Here is a 21539-nt window from a genome sequence, read left to right as displayed (position 1 = left end):
CTCCCTCTGGCTGTCTGTCACTCCCTCTCTCTCACTCTATATCTATGTCTCTCTGTGTTTTTGGTCGTCTGCAGTACTCGGGCTACTAGTCGTGAGGAGAAGAACCTGCAGTGTTTCCTGGAGCAGCCGTGTGAGAAGTGGGTGGAGAGCAGCTATGATGTGGACGGTCCCCACTACTACACAGTGTTGGCCATGCACATCCTGTCTCCTGAACGCTGGAGGAACACACGACTCACCTTCCTACGCAGGCTCCTCGTCTCCGTGCACGCACGCAAGGTCTCCGCCGTCTTCACCAACAAGTAAGACACTGTTCCAGAACTTTCCATTTATATATTCAATCAATCACGTCTTTTATCCTCTTGCAGTACACTGAGTGTTTTTACACCGGGTTTGTGATCCCTGCGAGAATTAAACCCACATCCTATTTTATTTTTTAAATCAGTTGTGAGTTTATACTGTGTTGATCAAATATAGTTCTCTTCGGGGTTTAGCTGCAGTGTATCGGTCTGTGATATCTTTCCTCCTCTCTCCAGACTCCCAGATAAACAGTCTAAGGAATATGCAGTGTATCGCTCTCCTCTCCTCTTCTGGGGTCTCGTGGAACTCATCTATGACATGTTCAGGGTAGGAGGGACTTATCCTGCCAACAAAACTATTTATTTAAATTTATCTTAGTCATCTTAGTGTAAAAAATAAATGTTGTAACACAACCAATTGTGTCAAATGTTTTTTTTTGTACGTTAGACGTGGATGTGATTTTAGTTCACTCAGACCTCTCTCTCCATCTCCTTTCTCCCTCTATAGAAAGTACCCACCAGCAACACGGAGGGAGGCTGGTCCTTCTCGCTGGCAGAGTACGTGCGGCACAACGACATGCCCATCTACGAGGCCTCGGAGCGGGTGCTCAAGTCCTACCAGGAAGAGCTGATGCCCGCCGAATCCTTCTCCGAGTTCCTGGATGTCGTTGGTCAGTGTTGCTAGACTCATGCAGTCCACCGAGATAGTGGCGTACTCATGCAGTCCACCGAGATAGTGGCGTACTCATGCAGTCCACCGAGATAGTGGCGTACTCATGCAGTCCACCGAGATAGTGGCGTACTCATGCAGTCCACTGAGATAGTGGCGTACTCATGCAGTCCACTGAGATAGTGGCGTACTCATGCAGTCCGCCGAGATAGTGGCGTACTCATGCAGTCCGCCGAGATAGTGGTGTACTCATGCAGTCCGCCGAGATAGTGGCGTACTCATGCAGTCCGCCGAGATAGTGGCGTACTCATGCAGTCCGCTGAGATAGTGGCCTACTCATGCAGTCCGCCGAGATAGTGGCGTACTCATGCAGTGAGATAGTGGCATACTCATGCAGTCCGCCGAGATAGTGGCGTACTCATGCAGTCCGTCGAGATAGTGGCGTACTCATGCAGTCCGATGAGATAGTGGCCTACTCATGCAGTCCGCCGAGATAGTGGCGTACTCATGCAGTCCGCCGAGATAGTGGCGTACTCATGCAGTCCGCCGAGATAGTGGCGTACTCATGCAGTCCGCCGAGATAGTGGCCTACTCATGCAGTCCGCCGAGATAGTGGCCTACTCATGCAGTCCGCCGAGATAGTGGCCTACTCATGCAGTCCGCCGAGATAGTGGCGTACTCATGCAGTCCACTGAGATAGTGGCGTACTCATGCAGTCCGCTGAGATAGTGGCGTACTCATGCAGTCTGCTGAGATAGTGGCGTACTCATGCAGTCCGCTGAGATAGTGGCGTACTCATGCAGTCCGCTGAGATAGTGGCGTACTCATGCAGTCCGCTGAGATAGTGGCGTACTCATGCAGTCTGCTGAGATAGTGGCGTACTCATGCAGTCCGCTGAGATAGTGGCGTACTCATGCAGTCCGCTGAGATAGTGGCGTACTCATGCAGTCTGCTGAGATAGTGGCGTACTCATGCAGTCCGCTGAGATAGTGGCGTACTCATGCAGTCTGCTGAGATAGTGGCGTACTCATGCAGTCCACTGAGATAGTGGCGTAGTGTCGTATCCGAATGCTGCCTTTTTTGGTTCATGGTTTTCTGCTCTTACGGGGTTTATTGTGTTAATGTGAATAGTTTTATCACCTCGAAATGACCTAAACAAGAAACTTGTTTGTACATGATTGTGTGTTAGACTCTGTTTTGATTTGTTTCCAGGGCTCCTCTCTGACATTCCGGACCCAGACCTCTTCCTGCAAGACCTGTTGAACTCTGTTCCCTGATGGTATTCAGTACCACCCTGCCCCCCCCCCCTCACCGAGACAAGAGCCCCACGATGGGGGACGACGAGGGCCCACACATTGGTCCTGTTAACGACATCTCCATGGGACAACTCTCAACCGGAAAACCCTCGCTCCCCAACTTCTCCCTAGCTTTCTGTCACACACACACACACACACGCGCATACCGTAACAGAGACACACACGCACGCATACTGTAACAGACACGCATACCGTAACAGAGACACACACACACACACCTGTTTCCTAGTCTCCACCAGGGGTTTGATCCCTCTGCATCATCTTCCAACTGTTAACTCTCTTGAAGCAGATCTTGTATGTGCAGTCTGAGTCAGGAGTCAGTTGGTGCATTTATGACCATGTTGTTGTAACATTTAATACACACGGTAAAACAAACCCCATGCTTCTCTCAAATATTACCCACAAAAAAATGTCTGGGTTGCAAATCTTCAAGTAACTAAAAAAAATGTTTAAAAAACTTCTATAAAAAAAAAACATTGTTTTGAGATTCGATCGCAGTGTATTAAGAGTGACCCGTGTTTTTGTTTGTTTTAAGAAGTTTAAGATGAGCTCTTTTTTTGTTTTTGTTTGTCATGACCATTTATTTGGCGTTTTCAAAAAGGGAGGCAGGAAGGAAGCTTCACAGTAGGATCTTGAATTAAAAGAACTAACCCTGTTGTCAGATTACTATTCTCCTGACTACCCTGGGTGCCAGATCTCTCTGTGCTGACGGTAGATCTGGAAGGAAAATGTACTCATGTTGGTTTCTCTTCTCGGTGACAAGAATCAGATGAAATGAGAAAAGAACAACAACAAAAATCTTATCTGTTGAGCCCTCCCTCCCCGGTAACTCAAATTCTATTAATCCTGATTGGTTATTCATGCTCCAATGAAACGTCACCATTTTACGACATTGTCCCAAATGAATAATACTAACAATAAAAACGGGGCCTTTGCATCCTTTCCTTTGGATTCGACACACTTCTCTCTCTTTATGGTGTTTTATGTTTTCTGGTTGATTTTTGTTGTTTCTGGTAAAGCAAGGTGTCGCTGAGTTCTTCAAACCTTGATGATTTAAATGGATTAATTACATCTCTTTAATATATAGACGCCCGCGTCCATCGCGACACGTGAAAACGGAGTCTTCAGAGCTGATGGTGTGGAGTTTAAACCTTTTAAAATACCCCAATTTATAGTGTTACTTTCTCTCGTCGGCCTATTACCGCTGCTACAATGTTCAACTGTTGCTGAATGTCTGCTTTTTGGGGGGGTTAGCAATGATTAATAAAGTCGTGATAGTAATTCCACATCCATCGCTCTGTGTCTCGTCTGGTTTATTATATTTATTTATTGTTGCATAAATACATTTGACGTGTATTTACCGGAGTGCTGCCCGATTTAGATTATATACGAGGATCCAGCACCTGATTTTTTTTTTTCTTCCAATATTTATTTAAAAAAAGGTAAGTCAGTTAAGAACAAATTCTTATTTGCAATGACCGCCTGGGCACAGTGGGTTAAACTGCCTTGTTCAGGGGCAGAACGATTTAAATTTATACAAGGTGGAGTCGAGCAAGTTTTTATATAATTATTATAGTATTTAGCGTGGATTTGTGTTGTCATTAAACAAAATGTCTTAATCCTATATGGACTTTTGTAGCACTCTTCAAATTAGGTCTCTATTCAATCAGTATCGTGGAAGTACCACTTTACAGCGTGATCTGAAATTTAAAGAGCCTTAGTTATAGTGCTCAAACGTCACTTCTGGTCTTCATTTTGACAATTTGTTGCAAACGGGATTTTATTATAGTAAAATCTAGCGGTGATGTAGAGGCCTTAAATCATCTCAGAGGAGGGGTCGGTATGAAATAATGCTGCGTTCAGAACAACTTGGAACTCGGAAAATAACGAGGTCTGACTAGGAATAATCATCCAACCGATTTGAAGATCACCGACGTCACTTGAGTTCCCATGAAAGCACCATAACACTCCCTTCTAGATGTGCTGTGTGGTACCACCAATCTACAGTGTGTAGATAAGCTAAAAACTGCTTCTCCAATAGAAATACCCGATCACATGGCGACGTTGGCTAGTCTAAAAATGCACTATGCATTTCCTGGATGCTAAAGTTTGAATAGTTCGCCAAATTTCAGCTTCTGACAAGACAAGCAAGTATACTGTGTAGAGAATCATAACCACAAATATTGTATTTTCAGCTGGTGTACAAAAGTAAAAGACGCAGAAATGAAACTTAAGAACGGGAAGCATATAAGTGGTGCACATAGAACATAACTACCGCTTCTTAGACATGATTTCAATAAGAATTACAGATCTATAACAATCATTTCTATGTGAATATTGTTTTGGGGGCAGGTAGCGTTCTCCTTGCATCCGCCAAACCTAGATTTGTCCGTCCAACTGCCAGATGGTGAAGCTTGAGTCATTGCTCCAGAGTCCAATAGCGAAGAGCGTTACACCACTCCAACCGACGCTTGGCACTGCGCATGTTGATTTTAGGCAAGCTGCACCCAAGCTACTAGCCGCTTGTGTGCGGCTACTCGGCCAATGGAAACCCATTTCATGACAATGACAAACAGTTCTTTGGTGGCATCCTATAAAGTGCCAAGTTGAAAGTTACTGAGCTCTTCAGACAATGTTTGTCTATGGAGATTGCATGGCCGTGTGCTCGATTTAATACACCTGTCAGCAACGGGTGTGGCTGAAATAGCCCGAATCCACAAATTTGAAGAGGTGTCCACATACTTTTGACCAAAATGCCGCAAGTCCACTGGACCCACACTTCTGAAGAAGACATACCGAGTAGGGTGATTTTCACTAAAGTTTCTGGACAAATCTTTAAAACGGTACGAACTTCTAATAAGTTTAAATATAATAACGGATGTCTATGTAGCAATATTTTACACCTACCATATAAATGCTACCTGAGGTATGCTATACTACTATATAATATGATACACAGTCCCGTTAAAAATAAATGCTTACTTGTAGGTTGCTTCTCGACAATTAGAAATAATGGAAGATAAAGTAAATGTCTCTATAGAATAAACGTTTTAGCATCAGTATAATACAGGAAGGTACAATTTATAGTGTAATATTTACACATGTTTTAGGGAAGGGGGGGGATTGTGGGGCAACTGTTTAAATAGTAAATAAGAGACAGCAGCAAATTAAAAACTACAAGATTGATGGAAGGAAATAGTATGTTAAATGTCCATGTGGTTTTGCCAGTTTCAAACCCAGTGGCCTTTCATTTATTCACCTTTATTTAACCAGGTAGGCCAGTTGAGAACACCTTTATTTAACCAGGTAGGCCAGTTGAGAACACCTTTATTTAACCAGGTAGGCCAGTTGAGAACACCTTTATTTAACCAGGTAGGCTAGTTGAGAACACCTTTATTTAACCAGGTAGGCCAGTTGAGAACACCTTTATTTAACCAGGTAGGCTAGTTGAGAACACCTTTATTTAACCAGGTAGGCCAGTTGAGAACACCTTTATTTAACCAGGTAGGCCAGTTGAGAACACCTTTATTTAACCAGGTAGGCTAGTCGAGAACACCTTTATTTAACCAGGTAGGCTAGTCGAGAACACCTTTATTTAACCAGGTAGGCCAGTTGAGAACACCTTTATTTAACCAGGTAGGCCAGTTGAGAACACCTTTATTTAACCAGGTAGGCCAGTTGAGAACACCTTTATTTAACCAGGTAGGCTAGTTGAGAACACCTTTATTTAACCAGGTAGGCCAGTTGAGAACACCTTTATTTAACCAGGTAGGCCAGTTGAGAACACCTTTATTTAACCAGGTAGGCCAGTTGAGAACACCTTTATTTAACCAGGTAGGCCAGTTGAGAACACCTTTATTTAACCAGGTAGGCTAGTTGAGAACACCTTTATTTAACCAGGTAGGCCAGTTGAGAACAAGTTCTCATTTACAACTGCGACCTGGCCAAGATAAAGCAAAGCAGTGTGACACAGACAACAACACAGAGTTACACATGGAGTAAACAAAACAGAGTCAATAATACAGTAGAACAAAAGAAAACAAAAAGTCTGTATACAGTGAGTGCAAATGAGGTAAGATAAGGAAATAAATAGGCCATGGTGGCGAAGTAATTACAATATAGCAATTAAACACTGGAGTGGTAGATGTGCAGAAGATGAATGTGCAAGTAGAGATACTGGGGTGCAACGGAGCAAGATAAATAAATACAGTATGTGGATGAGGTAGATAGATGGGCTGTTTACAGGTGCAGTGATCTGTGAGCTGCTCTGACAGCTGGTGCTTAAAGCTAGTGAGGGAGATGTGAGTCTCCAGCTTCAGAGATTTTTACTTCTTTAGTTGTAGCTTTGCGTGGTGTTCAGCTTCTCTCTGTTCTAACCAGAGCCTGTACTGCAAGTCCTCTCTCCCTTTCCTCAACAGCTGTTGAAGACATTAGATCAGGGACCACCGGGGAGACTCACAAGGAGGCAGGTGTGGAAAACATCAGGCAGTACTGAGAAATGACCCCCAGGTGGAGCTGTAGAGAGCTATACAAAATAATCACAGACACAGCACTATTCAAGTCATTCCCAGGTTTCACATTCATAGCTCTTAGCACAGTCTGTCAGTCAGTAGGAAATGATGTTGGCTAGTAGAAAGGCACCCATGTCTATGCAGCACAGTGGTAGTTGCAGTCCCTTTGCTGTGCTGTGGATACAACGACGGCCCTCAAAGAACCGCACTGGACTTTATGCAAACTGAAAACCACATATTCTGAGGCCACATTTATTGTAGCTGGGGATTTTAACAAAGCAAATTGGAGGAAAATGCTATCGAAGTTCAACCAACACATTGACTAGTACTCGCTTTGGTAAAACATTGCTACTCAGCTTTTCAAAATGCCTACAAGGCCCTCTTTTCTTATAGGCAGAAACTCTAAACTCAAACAGGAAGTACCTGTGCTAAGGTCTACTCAACGCTGGTCTGACCACGCGGACTGGGATATGTTCCGGGTAGCCTCTGAGAATAACATTAACGAAAGAAAGACAGATACGGTGACTGAGTTTATCAGGAAGTGTACAGGAGATGTTGTACCCACTGTGACTATTAAAACCTACCCAAACCAGAAACCGTGAATAGATGGCAGCATTCACGCAAAACTGAGCTGGGACCAAGAGACTGAAAAACAGCTTATATCTCAAGGCCATCAGACTGTTAAATAGCCATCATTCGCCGGCTACCACCCGGTTACTCAACCCTGCACCTTAGAGGCTGCTGCCCCTATATACATAGAATTGGAATCGCTGGACACTTTAACAATGGAGCACTGGTCACCTTAATAATGTTTAAATAATGTTTATATACTGTATTCTATTCTACTGTATTTTAGTCAAAGCCATTCCGACATTGCTCGATCTACTATTTATATATTTCTGAATTACATTCTTTTAGATTTGTGTGTATTGTTAGATATTACTGCACTGTTGGCGCTAAGAACACAAGCATTTCACTACACCCACAGTAACATCTGCTAAATATGTGTGTATGTGACCAATAACATCTGCTAAATATGTGTGTATGTGACCAATAACATCTGATTTGAGCTGTTCACAAACTAAATGTACCGTGACTGGGGAGTAGAGACCACAGTCATTGAAGAGAGAAATCCTCTGAAAATGGATGTGTGAGTGAGGCCAAGGAGAGGGCCGTTTGAGATGAGAGGAAAAGGCAGATCTTTTAATGAAGAGTGCAACTGAAGCTTGGCTTTAATATTTGCACTCAGAGCACTCAGGGACAGCTGTGCTTAATGAGAAGCTGTGCTGAAAAGCCTGGAAATGACTCTGGCCATGTCTATACTTGACAGTTAATGTAGTTTATGTATTCTGATAATGGAATTCCCAAAACATAATGTGTCCGCCAACATGTCCACATTCTGCGCCGCCCTTTTTGGACTCCCGATCACGGGGGGGTTGTGATACAGCCCAGGATCGAACCAGGGTCTGTAGTGACGCCTCTAGCACTGCGATGCAGTGCCTTAGACCGTTGCACCACTCGGTTACAGTGTGATATGAAATTTAAAAAGGCAACGTTCCCACATTAGCAGAGACTACATTCAGGTTAGCTGATATTTAATTTACGTTAAACACAACAACTACACATGTCTGCTCAATCTGAAATGACCTTCACATTTCTATCATGGAACCTGTTATGCTTCTGAATACAGATTGAACAAAGGCCCAGATTCAATCCGATCAAAAGCGTTAACCTGCGACAATTAACGCCCACATAGTTGATTTGTTTTGGCACAGTTGGAAGGTGGAAATGAGATAAAAAATCTCACATTCCAGTGTTCGAGTTTGAAAACAAAGCTACGTGGGATTTCTATTCTATTCTATTCCAACCTGATGTAAGCACGTGTAAATGACACTAGTCTAATTACATTTTTGATGCACTTTTCTCTCTATGCCAATTCTGTCCTTGAATTTAAGCACGAGAATAGCATGCTATTCATCAGCTGGTTATTCATTTGGGATGAAGAGTGAATAAATGAAAGTGTGTCTACACATACACTGTATTCTGACCTTTATACTAGTATGGATCTCTGCAGCCCAATAGGGAGATACTAGTATAGATCTCTGCAGCCCAATATGGAGATACTAGTATGGATCTCTGCAGCCCAATATGGAGATAATAGTATGGATCTCTGCAGCCCAATATGGAGATAATAGTATGGATCTCTGCAGCCCAATATGGAGATAATAGTATGGGCGTAGCTACAGCCCAATATGGAGATACTAGTAAGGGCGAGTGGGTGTATGGAAAGCGAATCAGCTAATTGGGCAGATTTATTGCCTCTGATTGGGCTGCACGACGAGTTGACCGCTGCACTGGTCGACGTGATAACCAGTGCTTCCTACTGGGTATCACAGTCGTGTGGCTGGCGGTAGCTTACGTTAGCTAGCTGGCTAATGTTACCTGGGTATAAGGTTAGGATTAAGTTTAGGAGGTGAGGGTTAGCTAACATGCTAATATCAGGGTGAGGGTTAGCTAATATCAGGGTGAGGGTTAGCTAACATCAAGGGTGAGGGTTAGCTAACATGCTAATATCAGGGTGAGGGTTAGCTAACATGCTAAGTAGTTTCAAAGTAGTAAGTACTTGAAAAGTTGTTAATTAGCTAAAATGCTGTTGTACAGCCACCCATCCACCCCAACCAACTACCCTACTTTAGTTTTTGCCTTAATAAGTAACCATCTGTCTTATGTAACCATACCAAATGTAACATACATACGTATTTGTTCCCCAGATTTACATTTAATATGTTACGTCTCGTCTGAGACCAGGCTGGCTTGACAAGCACTACTGTCCGACTGCAGTTGGGCTACCTAGTAGCCAATATCAGGGTGACAGTCACAGTAAGCACACACATACACGACATAAAACAATAGTACACTGATCATCAATACTTTTAATTAAAAATAAATAATTGTCAGTTTTATAACTGAAAATGTACAATTATTTGTGTAAAACGAACAGTGAAATATGTCTGACTCGAGTGAAAGTTCGAACTCTCGCGATATGGTAAGTCAATGAATTTCTCTACACCCTCAATAACATCTGATAAATATGTGTATGTGACCAATAAAATGTGATTTGATGTACTATAGTTGCGCGGTAAGAAACGCAACAAGGTCAATCAAAACCATGTAACGTACAGCAGAGGGCTTTCGAGACACCGACACCTTTACGCCCACTACTTTCCTTTCAACGCGTCCACCTTCCGGTCGCCATATTGGGATGCAGCGACCCCCTTCTCTATTTATGCGCGGGGTCTAGTGAACCTACCGGTTCCACGTGGGAGAAAAAAAATGTCTGATAGAAATAAGCCCATTTTCCATTATCTGTCATTTACAACTTCATAAGAGCTCCGTTTGGAGAAGGGAATTGTACATATAAATTACACTTGTTTTAGATCTGAGCCTATTTCACCTTATAATCGCCGGAGACAAATGTGAAACCAGTCATGTGGCAGCAAACTGAAGCATATCAACTTTCCCATAGTAAAGTTGATGAAATGCTATGCCATTATGTAGAATAATAATTGTACAGCCTTTTTAACTTGCAGGGATCCCAGCTAGCAATGAAGAATCGGCCCATAAGCGAACTGATTGAATCGGCTCGGAGTCGGGTGTCGGACTCGGCCCGGAATCAAAATGAATGACTGCCCAGAATCGGCCCAAGTACATCTGGCCGTTTCCGTCTACCAGAATCCCCCCAGGAGTGATAACGCTCACCGGAATCGTCCCAAACTCAGTCCCCACATCCTAGCCATAAGTAATACTGCCAAAGACGGCCCAGACTTGGGCCATATGACTTTGAGTCCGACTCTCAGCCGGAATCGGCCCAGATGCACTTGCGCTAGCTGGGATGGGCGCTCTCGAATGTCTTAATTATAGGCTACCTGACGGTAAATACTAGCCACTATCAATATTGGTCTTCAGTATGCCTAATAACCACACATATTAAACTGCCAATTTACTGTTTAGTTGGTATAGCCTAAATGATCATTCCATTAAAGTCCATTGTTTCGTTTACATTCATTTGCTTCCTCTGTAAACGCTGTCTTGGCCGTGTGGTTGTTACTGAGGATAATTAGTAACAGTTGATAATATAAAAAGAAGACATGCAGGCTAATTCAATCATTACGGAGCTGAGAAATGGCTCGCTAGTTAGCGGTGGTGCGCACTAATAGCATTTCTAATAGCACTCTCTCTGAGACCTTGAAGAAGGTTGTTCCCCTTTGCTCTGCAAGGGCAGTGACTTTTGTGGAGCGATGGGCAACGATGCTTCTTGGGAGGAAGTTGTCCATGTGTGCAGAGGGTCCCTGGTTTGAGCCCAGGTAGGGGTGAGGAGAGGGACAGAAGCTAAGCTGTTACACAAAGACATAATAGTTTGAACTGAAATGTTCTATCCGGCATCGTTAGCTCATTGTTATGGGCGTATACAAATAAATGTCACGAGAAAACAGCTTTAACAAGTATCTAAATAATGTGTGTGAAATGCTTGATAGTGTATGTGACGTAAACAGAGAGGTCTACTTTCTTGGGGGACCTGAACATTGACTGGTTTTCATCAAGCTGTCCGTTCAACAGGAAGCTTCTCACTGTGACCAGTGTCTGTAATCTGGTTCAGGTTATTATTAATCAACCTACCAGGGTGTTTACAAACACTACAGGAACAACATCATCCACATGTATTGATCACATGTTTACTAATACAGGTTATTAATCAACCTACCAGGGTGTTTACAAACACTACAGGAACAACATCATCCACATGTATTGATCACATGTTTACTAATACAGGTTATTAATCAACCTACCAGGGTGTTGACAAACACTACAGGAACAACATCATCCACATGTATTGATTACAGTTTTACTAATACAGGTTATTAATCAACCTACCAGGGTGTTTACAAACACTACAGGAACAACATCATCCACATGTATTGATCACATGTTTACTAGTACTGTAGAACTTTGTTCTAAAGCTGTATCCGTACCCATTGGATACAGTGATCACAGTATAGTGGCTATATCCAGGAACGCCAAAGTTACAACAACTGGGCCTAAAATAGTGTATAAGAGATCATACAAAAGATTTTGCTGTGACTCTTATGTGGATGATGAAAATGATAAGAAGATTGTGGGAACGGTACTGTTAAATGTCAGCCTTTGACATTATTGACCATAACTTGTTGTTGAAAAAACCTATATGTTATGGATTTTTAACCTCCGCCATAATGTGGATTCTGAGCTATCTATCTAATAGAACACAGAGGGTTTTCTTTAATGGAAGCTTCTCTAATGTCAAACATGTAAAGAGAGTGGTGTACCGCAGGGCAGCTCTCTAGGCCCTCTACTCTTTTCTAATGTCAAACATGTAGAGAGTGGTGTACCGCAGGGCAGCTCTCAAGGCCCTCTACTCTTTTACCAATGACCTGCCACTGGCATTAAACAAAGCCAGTGTGTCCATGTATGCTGATGATTCAACCATATACGCATCAGCAACCACAGCTAATGAAGTCACTGAAACCCTTAACAAAGAGTTGCAGTCTGTTTTGAAATGGGTGGCCAGTAATAAACTGGTCCTGAATATCTCTAAAACTAAGAGTATTGTATTTGGTACAGATCATTCCCCAAGTTCTAGACCTCAGCTGAATCTGGTAATGAATGGTGTGGCTGTTGAACAAGTTGATGAGACTAAATGACTAGGCGTTACCTTAGATTGTAAACTGTCATGGTCAAAACATATAGACTCAATGGTTGATGGGGAGAGGTCTGTCAGGAAGAAAGCCACACTCCACACTCCACAAAGCAAGTTCTGCAGGTTCTAGTTTTATCTTATCTTGATTGTTGTCCAGTCATGTGGTCCAGTGCTGCAAGGAAAGACCTTGTTAAGCTGCAGCTGGCCCAGAACAGGGCACCACGTTATGCTCTTCATTGTAATCAGAGGGCTAATATCAATACTATGCATGCCAGTCTCTCTTGGGTTGAGGAGAGACTGACTGCACCACTTATTGTTTATAAGAAACGTTCATGTGTTGAAAATCCCAAATTGTTTGCATAGTCAATTTACACACAGCTCTGACACACACACCTACCCCACCAGACATGCCACCAGGGTTTTTTTTTCCACAGTCCCCAAATTCACATCAAATTCAAGAAAGATACAGAACGACTGGGTCGCGTCCATAGATACAGAACAACAAGACTGAACAGACTGGGTCGGGTCCATAGATACAGAACGACTGGGTCGCGTCCATAGATACAGAACAGCAAGACTGAACAGACTGGGTCGGGTCCATAGATACAGAACGACTGGGTCGCGTCCATAGATACAGAACGACTGGGTCGGGTCCATAGATACAGAACAAACAGACTGAACGACTGGGTCGGGTCCATAGATACAGAACGACTGGGTCGGGTCCATAGCTACAGAATAAACAGACTGAACAGACTGGGTCGAGTCCATAGATACAGAACAAACAGACTGAACAGACTGGGTCACGTCCATAGATACAGAACAAAAAGACTGAACGACTGGGTCGCGTCTCTGGCAACCGGACCGATTGATACTTATCCTTTCCTTGGATTGGTGGATACATTTCGTTATTATAATCCTTTTGTGAATGTTCCTAAACCTAAATAATTCACAATATCAGAACATTTTAAATATACCAACATGTGCTGAAATAGATTACTGTATTTTATTTATTGAATACTTAAAACAGACCACTTGGCTTGGGTAGCTAGCTACCTTAGATTTGTGTCGGGACTATATCTTGGTGGAAGGATGAAATCGTATCAATAAATTCATCAAAATAATGTTAATGAAAATATGTCACTCATTATTTGAATATGTTGGTAACCCGTTGTATAACATTGGTAATGCCCTCAAAGCCGGTGTTTGAAGGATATATTGGCACGGTTTGCCAGCCCTCGACCAGCCCTCGGCCAAGCCTCGACCAGCCCTCGGCCAAGCCTCGACCAGCCCCCGACCAGCCCCAGCCCTCGACCAGCCCCAGCCCTCGGCCGGCCCTCGACCAGCCCCCGACCAGCCCCAGCCCTCGGCCAGCCCTCGACCAGCCCTCGACCAGCCCTCGACCAGCCCCAGCCCTCGACCAGCCCTCGACCAGCCCCAGCCCTCGGCCAGCCCTCGACCAGCCCCAGCCCTCGGCCAGCCCTCGACCAGCCCTCGACCAGCCCTCGACCAGCCCTCGACCAGCCCCAGCCCTCGACCAGCCCCAGCCCTCGGCCAGCCCTCGACCAGCCCTCGGCCAGTCCTCGACCAGCCCTCGGCCAGTCCTCGACCAGCCCTCGGCCAGCCCTCGACCAGCCCCAGCCCTCGACCAGCCCCCGACCAGCCCCAGGCCTCGACCAGCCCCCGACCAGCCCCAGGCCTCGACCAGCCCCCGACCAGCCCCAGCCCTCGGCCAGCCCTCGGCCAGCCTTCGACCAGCCCCAGCCCTCGACCAGCCCCCGACCAGCCCCAGCCCTCGGCCAGCCCCAGCCCTCGGCCAGCCCTCGGCCAGCCCTCGACCAGCCCCCGACCAGCCCCAGCCCTCGACCAGCCCCAGCCCTCGACCAGCCCCAGCCCTCGACCAGCCCCCGACCAGCCCCAGCCCTCGGCCAGCCCCAGCCCTCGGCCAGCCCTCGACCAGCCCCCGACCAGCCCCAGCCCTCGGCCAGCCCTCGGCCAGCCCTCGGCCAGCCCCCGACCAGCCCCCGACCAGCCCCCGACCAGCCCCAGCCCTCGACCAGCCCCAGCCCTCGGCCAGCCCCCGACCAGCCCCAGCCCTCGACCAGCCCCAGCCCTCGGCCAGCCCTCGACCAGCCCCAGCCCTCGGCCAGCCCCCGACCAGCCCCAGCCCTCGACCAGCCCCAGCCCTCGACCAGCCCCCGACCAGCCCCAGCCCTCGGCCAGCCCTCGGCCAGCCCTCGGCCAGCCCTCGACCAGCCCCCGACCAGCCCCAGCCCTCGACCAGCCCCAGCCCTCGACCAGCCCCAGCCCTCGACCAGCCCCCGACCAGCCCCCGACCAGCCCCAGCCCTCGGCCAGCCCCAGCCCTCGGCCAGCCCTCAACCAGCCCCCGACCAGCCCCAGCCCTCGGCCAGCCCTCGGCCAGCCCTCGACCAGCCCCCGACCAGCCCCAGCCCTCGGCCAGCCCAAGCCCTCGGCCAGCCCTCGACCAGCCCCCGACCAGCCCCAGCCCTCGGCCAGCCCTCGGCCAGCCCTCGACCAGCCCCCGACCAGCCCCAGCCCTCGGCCAGCCCTCGACCAGCCCCAGCCCCCGACCAGCCCCAGCCCTCGACCAGACCCAGCCCTCGGTCTTGGGCCTAACAACCCTGTAACAATATATCCTCCAAACACCGGCTTCTTGGGCATTACAACTTAAATAGACAAGAGTACAGCCCACTATTGTATACTAGTCTCTCTATTATAATTCCTTGTACACTAATCTACCAACATTATCATGAGCTGAAGACCTGAACATATTTTTGATTCATCAATATATTTTGCATGTAAAGGCTCTCCAAACCTGTTTTTAATGATTCATAAATACTTTCCTAAACATACATTGGGCAGGAGGTTAGGAAGTGCAGCTCAGTTTCCACCTCATTTTGTGGGCAGTGAGCACATAGCCTGTCTTCTCTTGAGAGCCAGGTCTGCCTACGGCGGCCTTTCTCAATAGCAAGGCTATGCTCACTAAGTCTGTACATAGTCAAAGCTTTCCTTAATTTTGGGTCAGTCACAGTGGTCAGGTATTCTCTCTCTCTCTCTACTTGCTCTCTCTCTATCTCTACAAGCTTTCTCTCTCTCTATCTCTCTACAAGCTCTCTCTCTACCTGCTCTCTCTCTCTATCTCTCTACCTGCTCTCTCTCTCTACCTGCTCTCTCTCTATCTCTACCTGCTCTCTCTATCTCTACCTGCTCTCTCTCTCTACAAGCTCTCTCTCTACCTGCTCTCTCTCTACCTGCTCTCTCTCTACCTGCTCTCTCTCGCTCTCTCTCTCTACCTGCTCTCTCTCGCTCTACCTGCTCTCTCTATCTCTCTCTATACCTGCTCTCTCTACCTGCTCTCTCTCTCTCTACCTGCTCTCTCTCTCTCTCTCTCTCTACCTGCTCTTTCTCTACCTGCTCTCTCTCTCTCTCTCTACCTGCTCTCTCTCTCTCTCGCTCTCTACCTGCTCTCTCTCGCTCGCTCTACCTGCTCTCTCTCTCTCGCTCTCTCTCTCTACCTGCTCTCTCTCTCTCTCTCCACAAGCTCTCTCTCTACCTGCTTTCTATCTCTCTCTGCATGGGAAATATATGGTTACATTGCCAAAGCAAGTCAAATAGATAAGTGTAACGGATGTGAAACGGCTAGCTTAGTTAGCAGTGTGCGCTAAATAGCGTTTCAATCGGTGACGTCACCTGCTCTGAGACCTTGAAGTAGTCGTTCCCCTTGCTCTGCAAGGGCCGCGGCTTTTGTGGAGCGATGGGTAACGATGCTTCGAGGGTGACTGTTGATGTGTACAGAAGGTCCCTGGTTCGCGCCCGGGTATGGGCGAGGGGACGGTCTAAGTTTATACTGTTACATAAACAAAAGTGAAATAAACAAAAATGGAATAGTAAACATTATACTTACAAAACTTACAAAAGAATAAAGACATATCAAATGCCATATTATATATATATACAGTGTTGTAATGATGTGCAAATAGTTAAAGTACGAAAGGGAAAATAAATAAAGATGGGTTGTATTTACAATGGTGTTTGTTCTTCACTGGTTGACCTTTTCTCGTGGCAACAGGTCACAAATCTTGCTGCTGTGATGGCACACTGTGGTATTTCACTCAATAGATATGGGAGTTTATCAAAATTGGATTTGCTTTCGAATTCTTTGTGGGTCTGTCTAATCTGAGGAAACATGTGTCTCTAATATGATCATACATTTGGAAGGAGGTTAGGAAGTGCAGCTCAGTTTCCACCTCATTTTGTGGGAAGGTCTGTCTTCGGCGGCCTCTCTCAATAGCCAGGCTATGCTCACTGAGTCTGTACATAGTCAAAGATTTCTGTAATTTTGGGTCAGTCACAGTGCTCAGGTATTCTGCCACTGTGTACTCTCTGTTTAGGGCCAAATAGCATTCTAGTTTGATCTGGGTTTGTTTTGTTAATTCTTTCCAATGTGTTAAGTAAATATATTTTTGTTTTCTCACGATTTGGTTGGGTCTAACTGTGTTGCTGTCCTGGGGCTCTGTGGGGTGTGTTTGTGTTTGTGAACAGAGCCCCAGGACCAGCTTGCTCAGGTTCATCTCGCTGTAGGTGATGACTTTGTTATGGAAGGTTTGGGAATCGCTTCCCTTTAGGTGGTTGTAGGATTTAATGTCTATTTTCTGGATATTGATCATTAGCGGGTATCGGCCTAATTCTGCTCTGCATGCATTATTTGGTGTTTTACGTTGTACATGGAGGATATTTTTGCAGAATTCTGCATGCAGTCTCAATTTGGTGTTTGTCCCATTTTGTGAATTCTTGATTGGTGAGCGGACCCCAGACCTCACAACCATTAAGAGCAATGAGTTCTAAAACTGATTCAAGTATTTTTAGCCAGATCCTAATTGGTATGTTGAATTTTATGTTCCTTTTGATGACATATAAGGCCCATCTTGTCTCTCAGGTCGTTCACTGCTTTGTGGAAGTTACCTGTGGCGCTGATGTTTAGGTCGAGGTATGTATCGTTTTTTGTGTGCTCTAGGGCAGTGGTTCCCAAACTTTTATAGTCCCATACTCCTTCAACCATTCAGCCTCCAGCAGTGTACCCCCTCTAGCACCAGGGTCAGCACTCTCAAATATAGTTTTTTGCCATCATTGTTTTGCTCTTTATTTAACCATTCTACATATAAAACCTTATTTGTTCATCGAAAATAGTGAATAACTCACCACAGGTTAATGAGAAGGGTGTGCTTGAAAGGGATGCACATAACTCTGCAATGTTGGGTTGTATTGGAGAGAGTCTCAGTCTTAAATCATTTCCCACACACAGTCTGTGCCTGTATTTAGTTTTCATGCCAGTGAGGGCCGAGAATCAGCTCTCACATAGATACGTGGTTGCTAAGGGCATCAGTGTCTTAACAGCGCCATTTGCCAAGGCAGGATACTCTGAGCACAGCCCTATCCAGAAATCTGGCGGTGGCTTCTGATTAAATTCAATTTTCACAGAACCGCTTGTTGCAATTTCGATGAGGCTATCTTGTTCAGATATCGGTAAGTGGACTGGAGGCAGGGCATGAAAGGGATAACGAATCCAGTTTGTGTCATCCGTTTCGGGAAAGTACCTGTGTAATTGCTCACCCAACTCACTCAGGTGCTTCGTTATATCACATTTGACATTGTCAGTAAGCTTGAGTTCATTTGCACACAAAAAAAAAATCACGGAAAGACCTGTGTGTTGTCCTTGTTAATGCAGACAGAGAAGACCTCCAACTTCTTAATCATAGCCTCAATGTTGTCCCGCACATTGAATATAGTTGCGGAGAGTCCCTGTAATCCTAGAGTCAGATCATTCAGGCGAGAGAAAAAAAACATCACCCAGACAGGCCAGTCGTGTGAGAAAGTCGTCGTCAGACAAGTGAAAATTATGGTCAGTAAAGAAAACTTCAAGCTCGTATCTCAATTTCTTTTAAACATATCAAAACATTGCACCGGAGAACTTCTGTATATTGTAAAAGAGTTAAATGGTCGTTGCCCATATCATTGCATAGCGCAGAAAATACAGGAGAGTTCAGGGGCCTTGCTTTAACAAAGTTAACCATTTTCACTGTAGTGTCCAAAACGTCTTTCAAGCTCATCAGGCATTCCCTTGGCAGCAAGAGCCTCTCGGTGGATGCTGCAGTCTACCCAAGAGCCTCTCGGTGGATGCTGCAGTCTACCCAAGAGCCTCTCGGTGGATGATGCAGTCTACCCAAGAGCCTCTCGGTGGATGCTGCAGTCTACCCAAGAGCCTCTCGGTGGATGCTGCAGTGTACCCAAGAGCCTCTCGGTGGATGCTGCAGTCTACCCAAGAGCCTCTAGGTGGATGCTGCAGTCTACCCAAGAGCCTCTCGGTGGATGCTGCAGTCTACCCAAGAGCCTCTCGGTGGATGCTGCAGTCTACCCAAGAGCCTCTCGGTGGATGCTGCAGTGTACCCAAGAGCCTCTCGGTGGATGCTGCAGTCTACCCAAGAGCCTCTAGGTGGATGCTGCAGTCTACCCAAGAGCCTCTCGGTGGATGCTGCAATAATAACTGTGGTGGAAGTACTGTCATCAAAAGGAGAAACTTTTAACATTTCTTAAAAACAATCAAACCTTATTATTTAATTAGTGCAGTAATGGAGCTGGTCGGTAACCACCACTGAAGGTGACCACTGAGAACTCAACCAGCTGGTTTGAGCCACAGCATTTTATAGCAAAGTCCATCCTCCTTCAGTATACATTTATTTATTTTATTTCACCTTTATTTAACCAGGTAGGCAAGTTGAGAACAAGTTCTCATTTACAATTGCGACCTGGCCAAGATAAAGCAAAGCAGTTCGACACATACAACGACACAGAGTTACACATGGAGTAAAACAAACATACAGTCAATAATACAGTATAAACAAGTCTATATACGATGTGAGCAAATGAGGTGAGATAAGGGAGGTAAAGGCAAAAAGGCCATGGTGGCAAAGTAGATACAATATAGCAAGTAAAACACTGGAATGGTAGATTTGCAATGGGAGAATGTGCAAAGTAGAAATAAAAATAATGGGGGTGCAAAGGAGCAAAATAAATAAATAAAATACAGTAGGGAAAGAGGTAGTTGTTTGGGCTAAATTATAGGTGGGCTATGTACAGGTGCAGTAATCTGTGAGCTGCTCTGACAGTTGGTGCTTAAAGCTAGTGAGGGAGATAAGTGTTTCCAGTTTCAGAGATTTTTGTAGTTTGTTCCAGTCATTGGCAGCAGAGAACTGGAAGGAGAGGCGGCCAAAGAAAGAATTGGTTTTGGGGGTGACTAGAGAGATATACCTGCTGTAGCGTGTGCTACAGGTGGGAGATGCAATGGTGACCAGCGAGCTGAGATAAGGGGGGACTTTACCTAGCAGGGTCTTGTAGATGACATGGAGCCAGTGGGTTTGGCGACGAGTATGAAGCGAGGGCCAGCCAACGAGAGCGTACAGGTCGCAATGGTGGGTAGTATATGGGGCTTTGGTGACAAAACGGATTGCACTGTGATAGACTGCATCCAATTTGTTGAGTAGGGTATTGGAGGCTATTTTGTAAATGACATCGCCAAAGTCGAGGATTGGTAGGATGGTCAGTTTTACAAGGGTATGTTTGGCAGCATGAGTGAAGGATGCTTTGTTGCGAAATAGGAAGCCAATTCTAGATTCAACTTTGGATTGGAGATGTTTGATATGGGTCTGGAAGGAGAGTTTACAGTCTAACCAGACACCTAAGTATTTGTAGTTGTCCACGTATTCTAAGTCGGAGCCGTCCAGAGTAGTAATGTTGGACAGGCGGGTAGGTACAGGTAGCGATCGGTTGAAGAGCATGCATTTAGTTTTACTTGTATTTAAGAGCAATTGGAGGCCACGGAAGGAGAGTTGTATGGCATTGAAGCTTGCCTGGAGGGTTGTTAACACAGTATCCAAAGAAGGGCCAGAAGTATACAGAATGGTGTCGTCTGCATAGAGGTGGATCAGAGACTCACCAGCAGCAAGAGCGACCTCATTGATGTATACAGAGAAGAGAGTCAGTCCAAGAATTGAACCCTGTGGCACCCCCATAGAGACTGCCAGAGGTCCGGACAGCAGACCCTCCGATTTGACACACTGAACTCTATCAGAGAAGTAGTTGGTGAACCAGGTGAGGCAATCATTTGAGAAACCAAGGCTGTCGAGTCTTGATGATACATGACAAACAACAGATGTATGGAATGGGTCACAAGGTTAAGATTTGTATGAAAGATACTTATATTTCACAGCAGACAGTATCTGCAGTAAAAACTGTTCTCATTGTGTAGAGACCAGGGTCTGGTCCCCCCAACTCCATACTGGAGCCATCTCGCCCTGGCACACCCCAGTACAGAAACATTAACTCATGCTCTGGAATGGGGTATCACCCAAAGACATGGTAAATCTCCTGTCAGTGTCAAATCTCCCAGAGGCCCACTTTCAGTTCACACAGACACAATAGAGTTATAAAACAACCATTTGATGCAATACAAGTATTATAACATATCTTGTTATTTCCACCATAGTACCCAAGTGGCATCGGGAGAAACTGCTTGCACTCGCGTTACCACTCCACTATGTCTCCCTGTCATGGCTTTTGTGCCATCAGTACAGATACCCCTTCTTATTAATGGTATCTATTGCTTTTATACATGTCTTACGACTCGAAAGTCGTATGGACTGTTAGCGGAATTCCCGCGAGAGAGTAACGGTTAATGTGATTGGATGTTAATTATTTGACTAGACTACCTGTATTTGACATTGTGTTCTTATTTCACTGAACACTAGATGGTTTAATTTTCATTTTTGGCAGTGAAACGAGGCTACTCGGGCGAGAAAAAAACTCATCCAAATGTATTGCCCTGTTGGAAAATATAAATGGGCTGTTTGAAAATGTGAAGATTTTTTTTTTAACCTGTTGCGACGACCAAACCCGGATCCGGGATTCTATTTATAGACCTAAGCTCATTACCATAACG

General features: G+C 45.5%; 2 protein-coding genes across 13 annotated transcripts in view; both read left to right on the top strand.

The window, feature by feature from the left end:
* The window catches only part of LOC139416948 (ubiquitin protein ligase E3 component n-recognin 4), a 147288-nt gene extending 143712 nt beyond the window's left edge, over positions 1 to 3576 (top strand). For all 12 annotated transcript variants that reach the window (XM_071166148.1, XM_071166146.1, XM_071166141.1 and 9 more), the window contains 4 exons: positions 75 to 299; positions 534 to 624; positions 805 to 967; positions 2179 to 3576. In XM_071166148.1, the coding sequence (XP_071022249.1) occupies positions 75 to 299; positions 534 to 624; positions 805 to 967; positions 2179 to 2243 (544 nt within the window). In that variant the 3' untranslated portion in view covers positions 2244 to 3576. The remainder of the gene's footprint in view (positions 1 to 74; positions 300 to 533; positions 625 to 804; positions 968 to 2178) is intronic.
* A 10135-nt stretch (positions 3577 to 13711) lies between these two features.
* Positions 13712 to 15163, top strand: LOC139417623 (uncharacterized). Its single transcript, XM_071166831.1, has one exon. The coding sequence runs from the start codon at positions 13712 to 13714 to the stop codon at positions 15161 to 15163; it is 1452 nt and encodes a 483-aa protein (XP_071022932.1).
* Positions 15164 to 21539: the final 6376 nt, after the last annotated feature.

This window comes from Oncorhynchus clarkii, chromosome 9 (genome assembly GCF_045791955.1).
Source record: "Oncorhynchus clarkii lewisi isolate Uvic-CL-2024 chromosome 9, UVic_Ocla_1.0, whole genome shotgun sequence".
Lineage (NCBI taxonomy): Eukaryota > Metazoa > Chordata > Actinopteri > Salmoniformes > Salmonidae > Oncorhynchus > Oncorhynchus clarkii.
The sequence above is the reverse complement of the archived record's forward strand: the minus strand, read 5'-3'. Positions and strand labels throughout refer to the sequence as shown.

Excerpts from the sequence above, each read along its gene's own strand:
- LOC139417623 (XM_071166831.1), top strand. The coding sequence starts at position 13,712 with ATGCCCTCAAAGCCGGTGTTTGAAGGATATATTGGCACGGTTTGCCAG.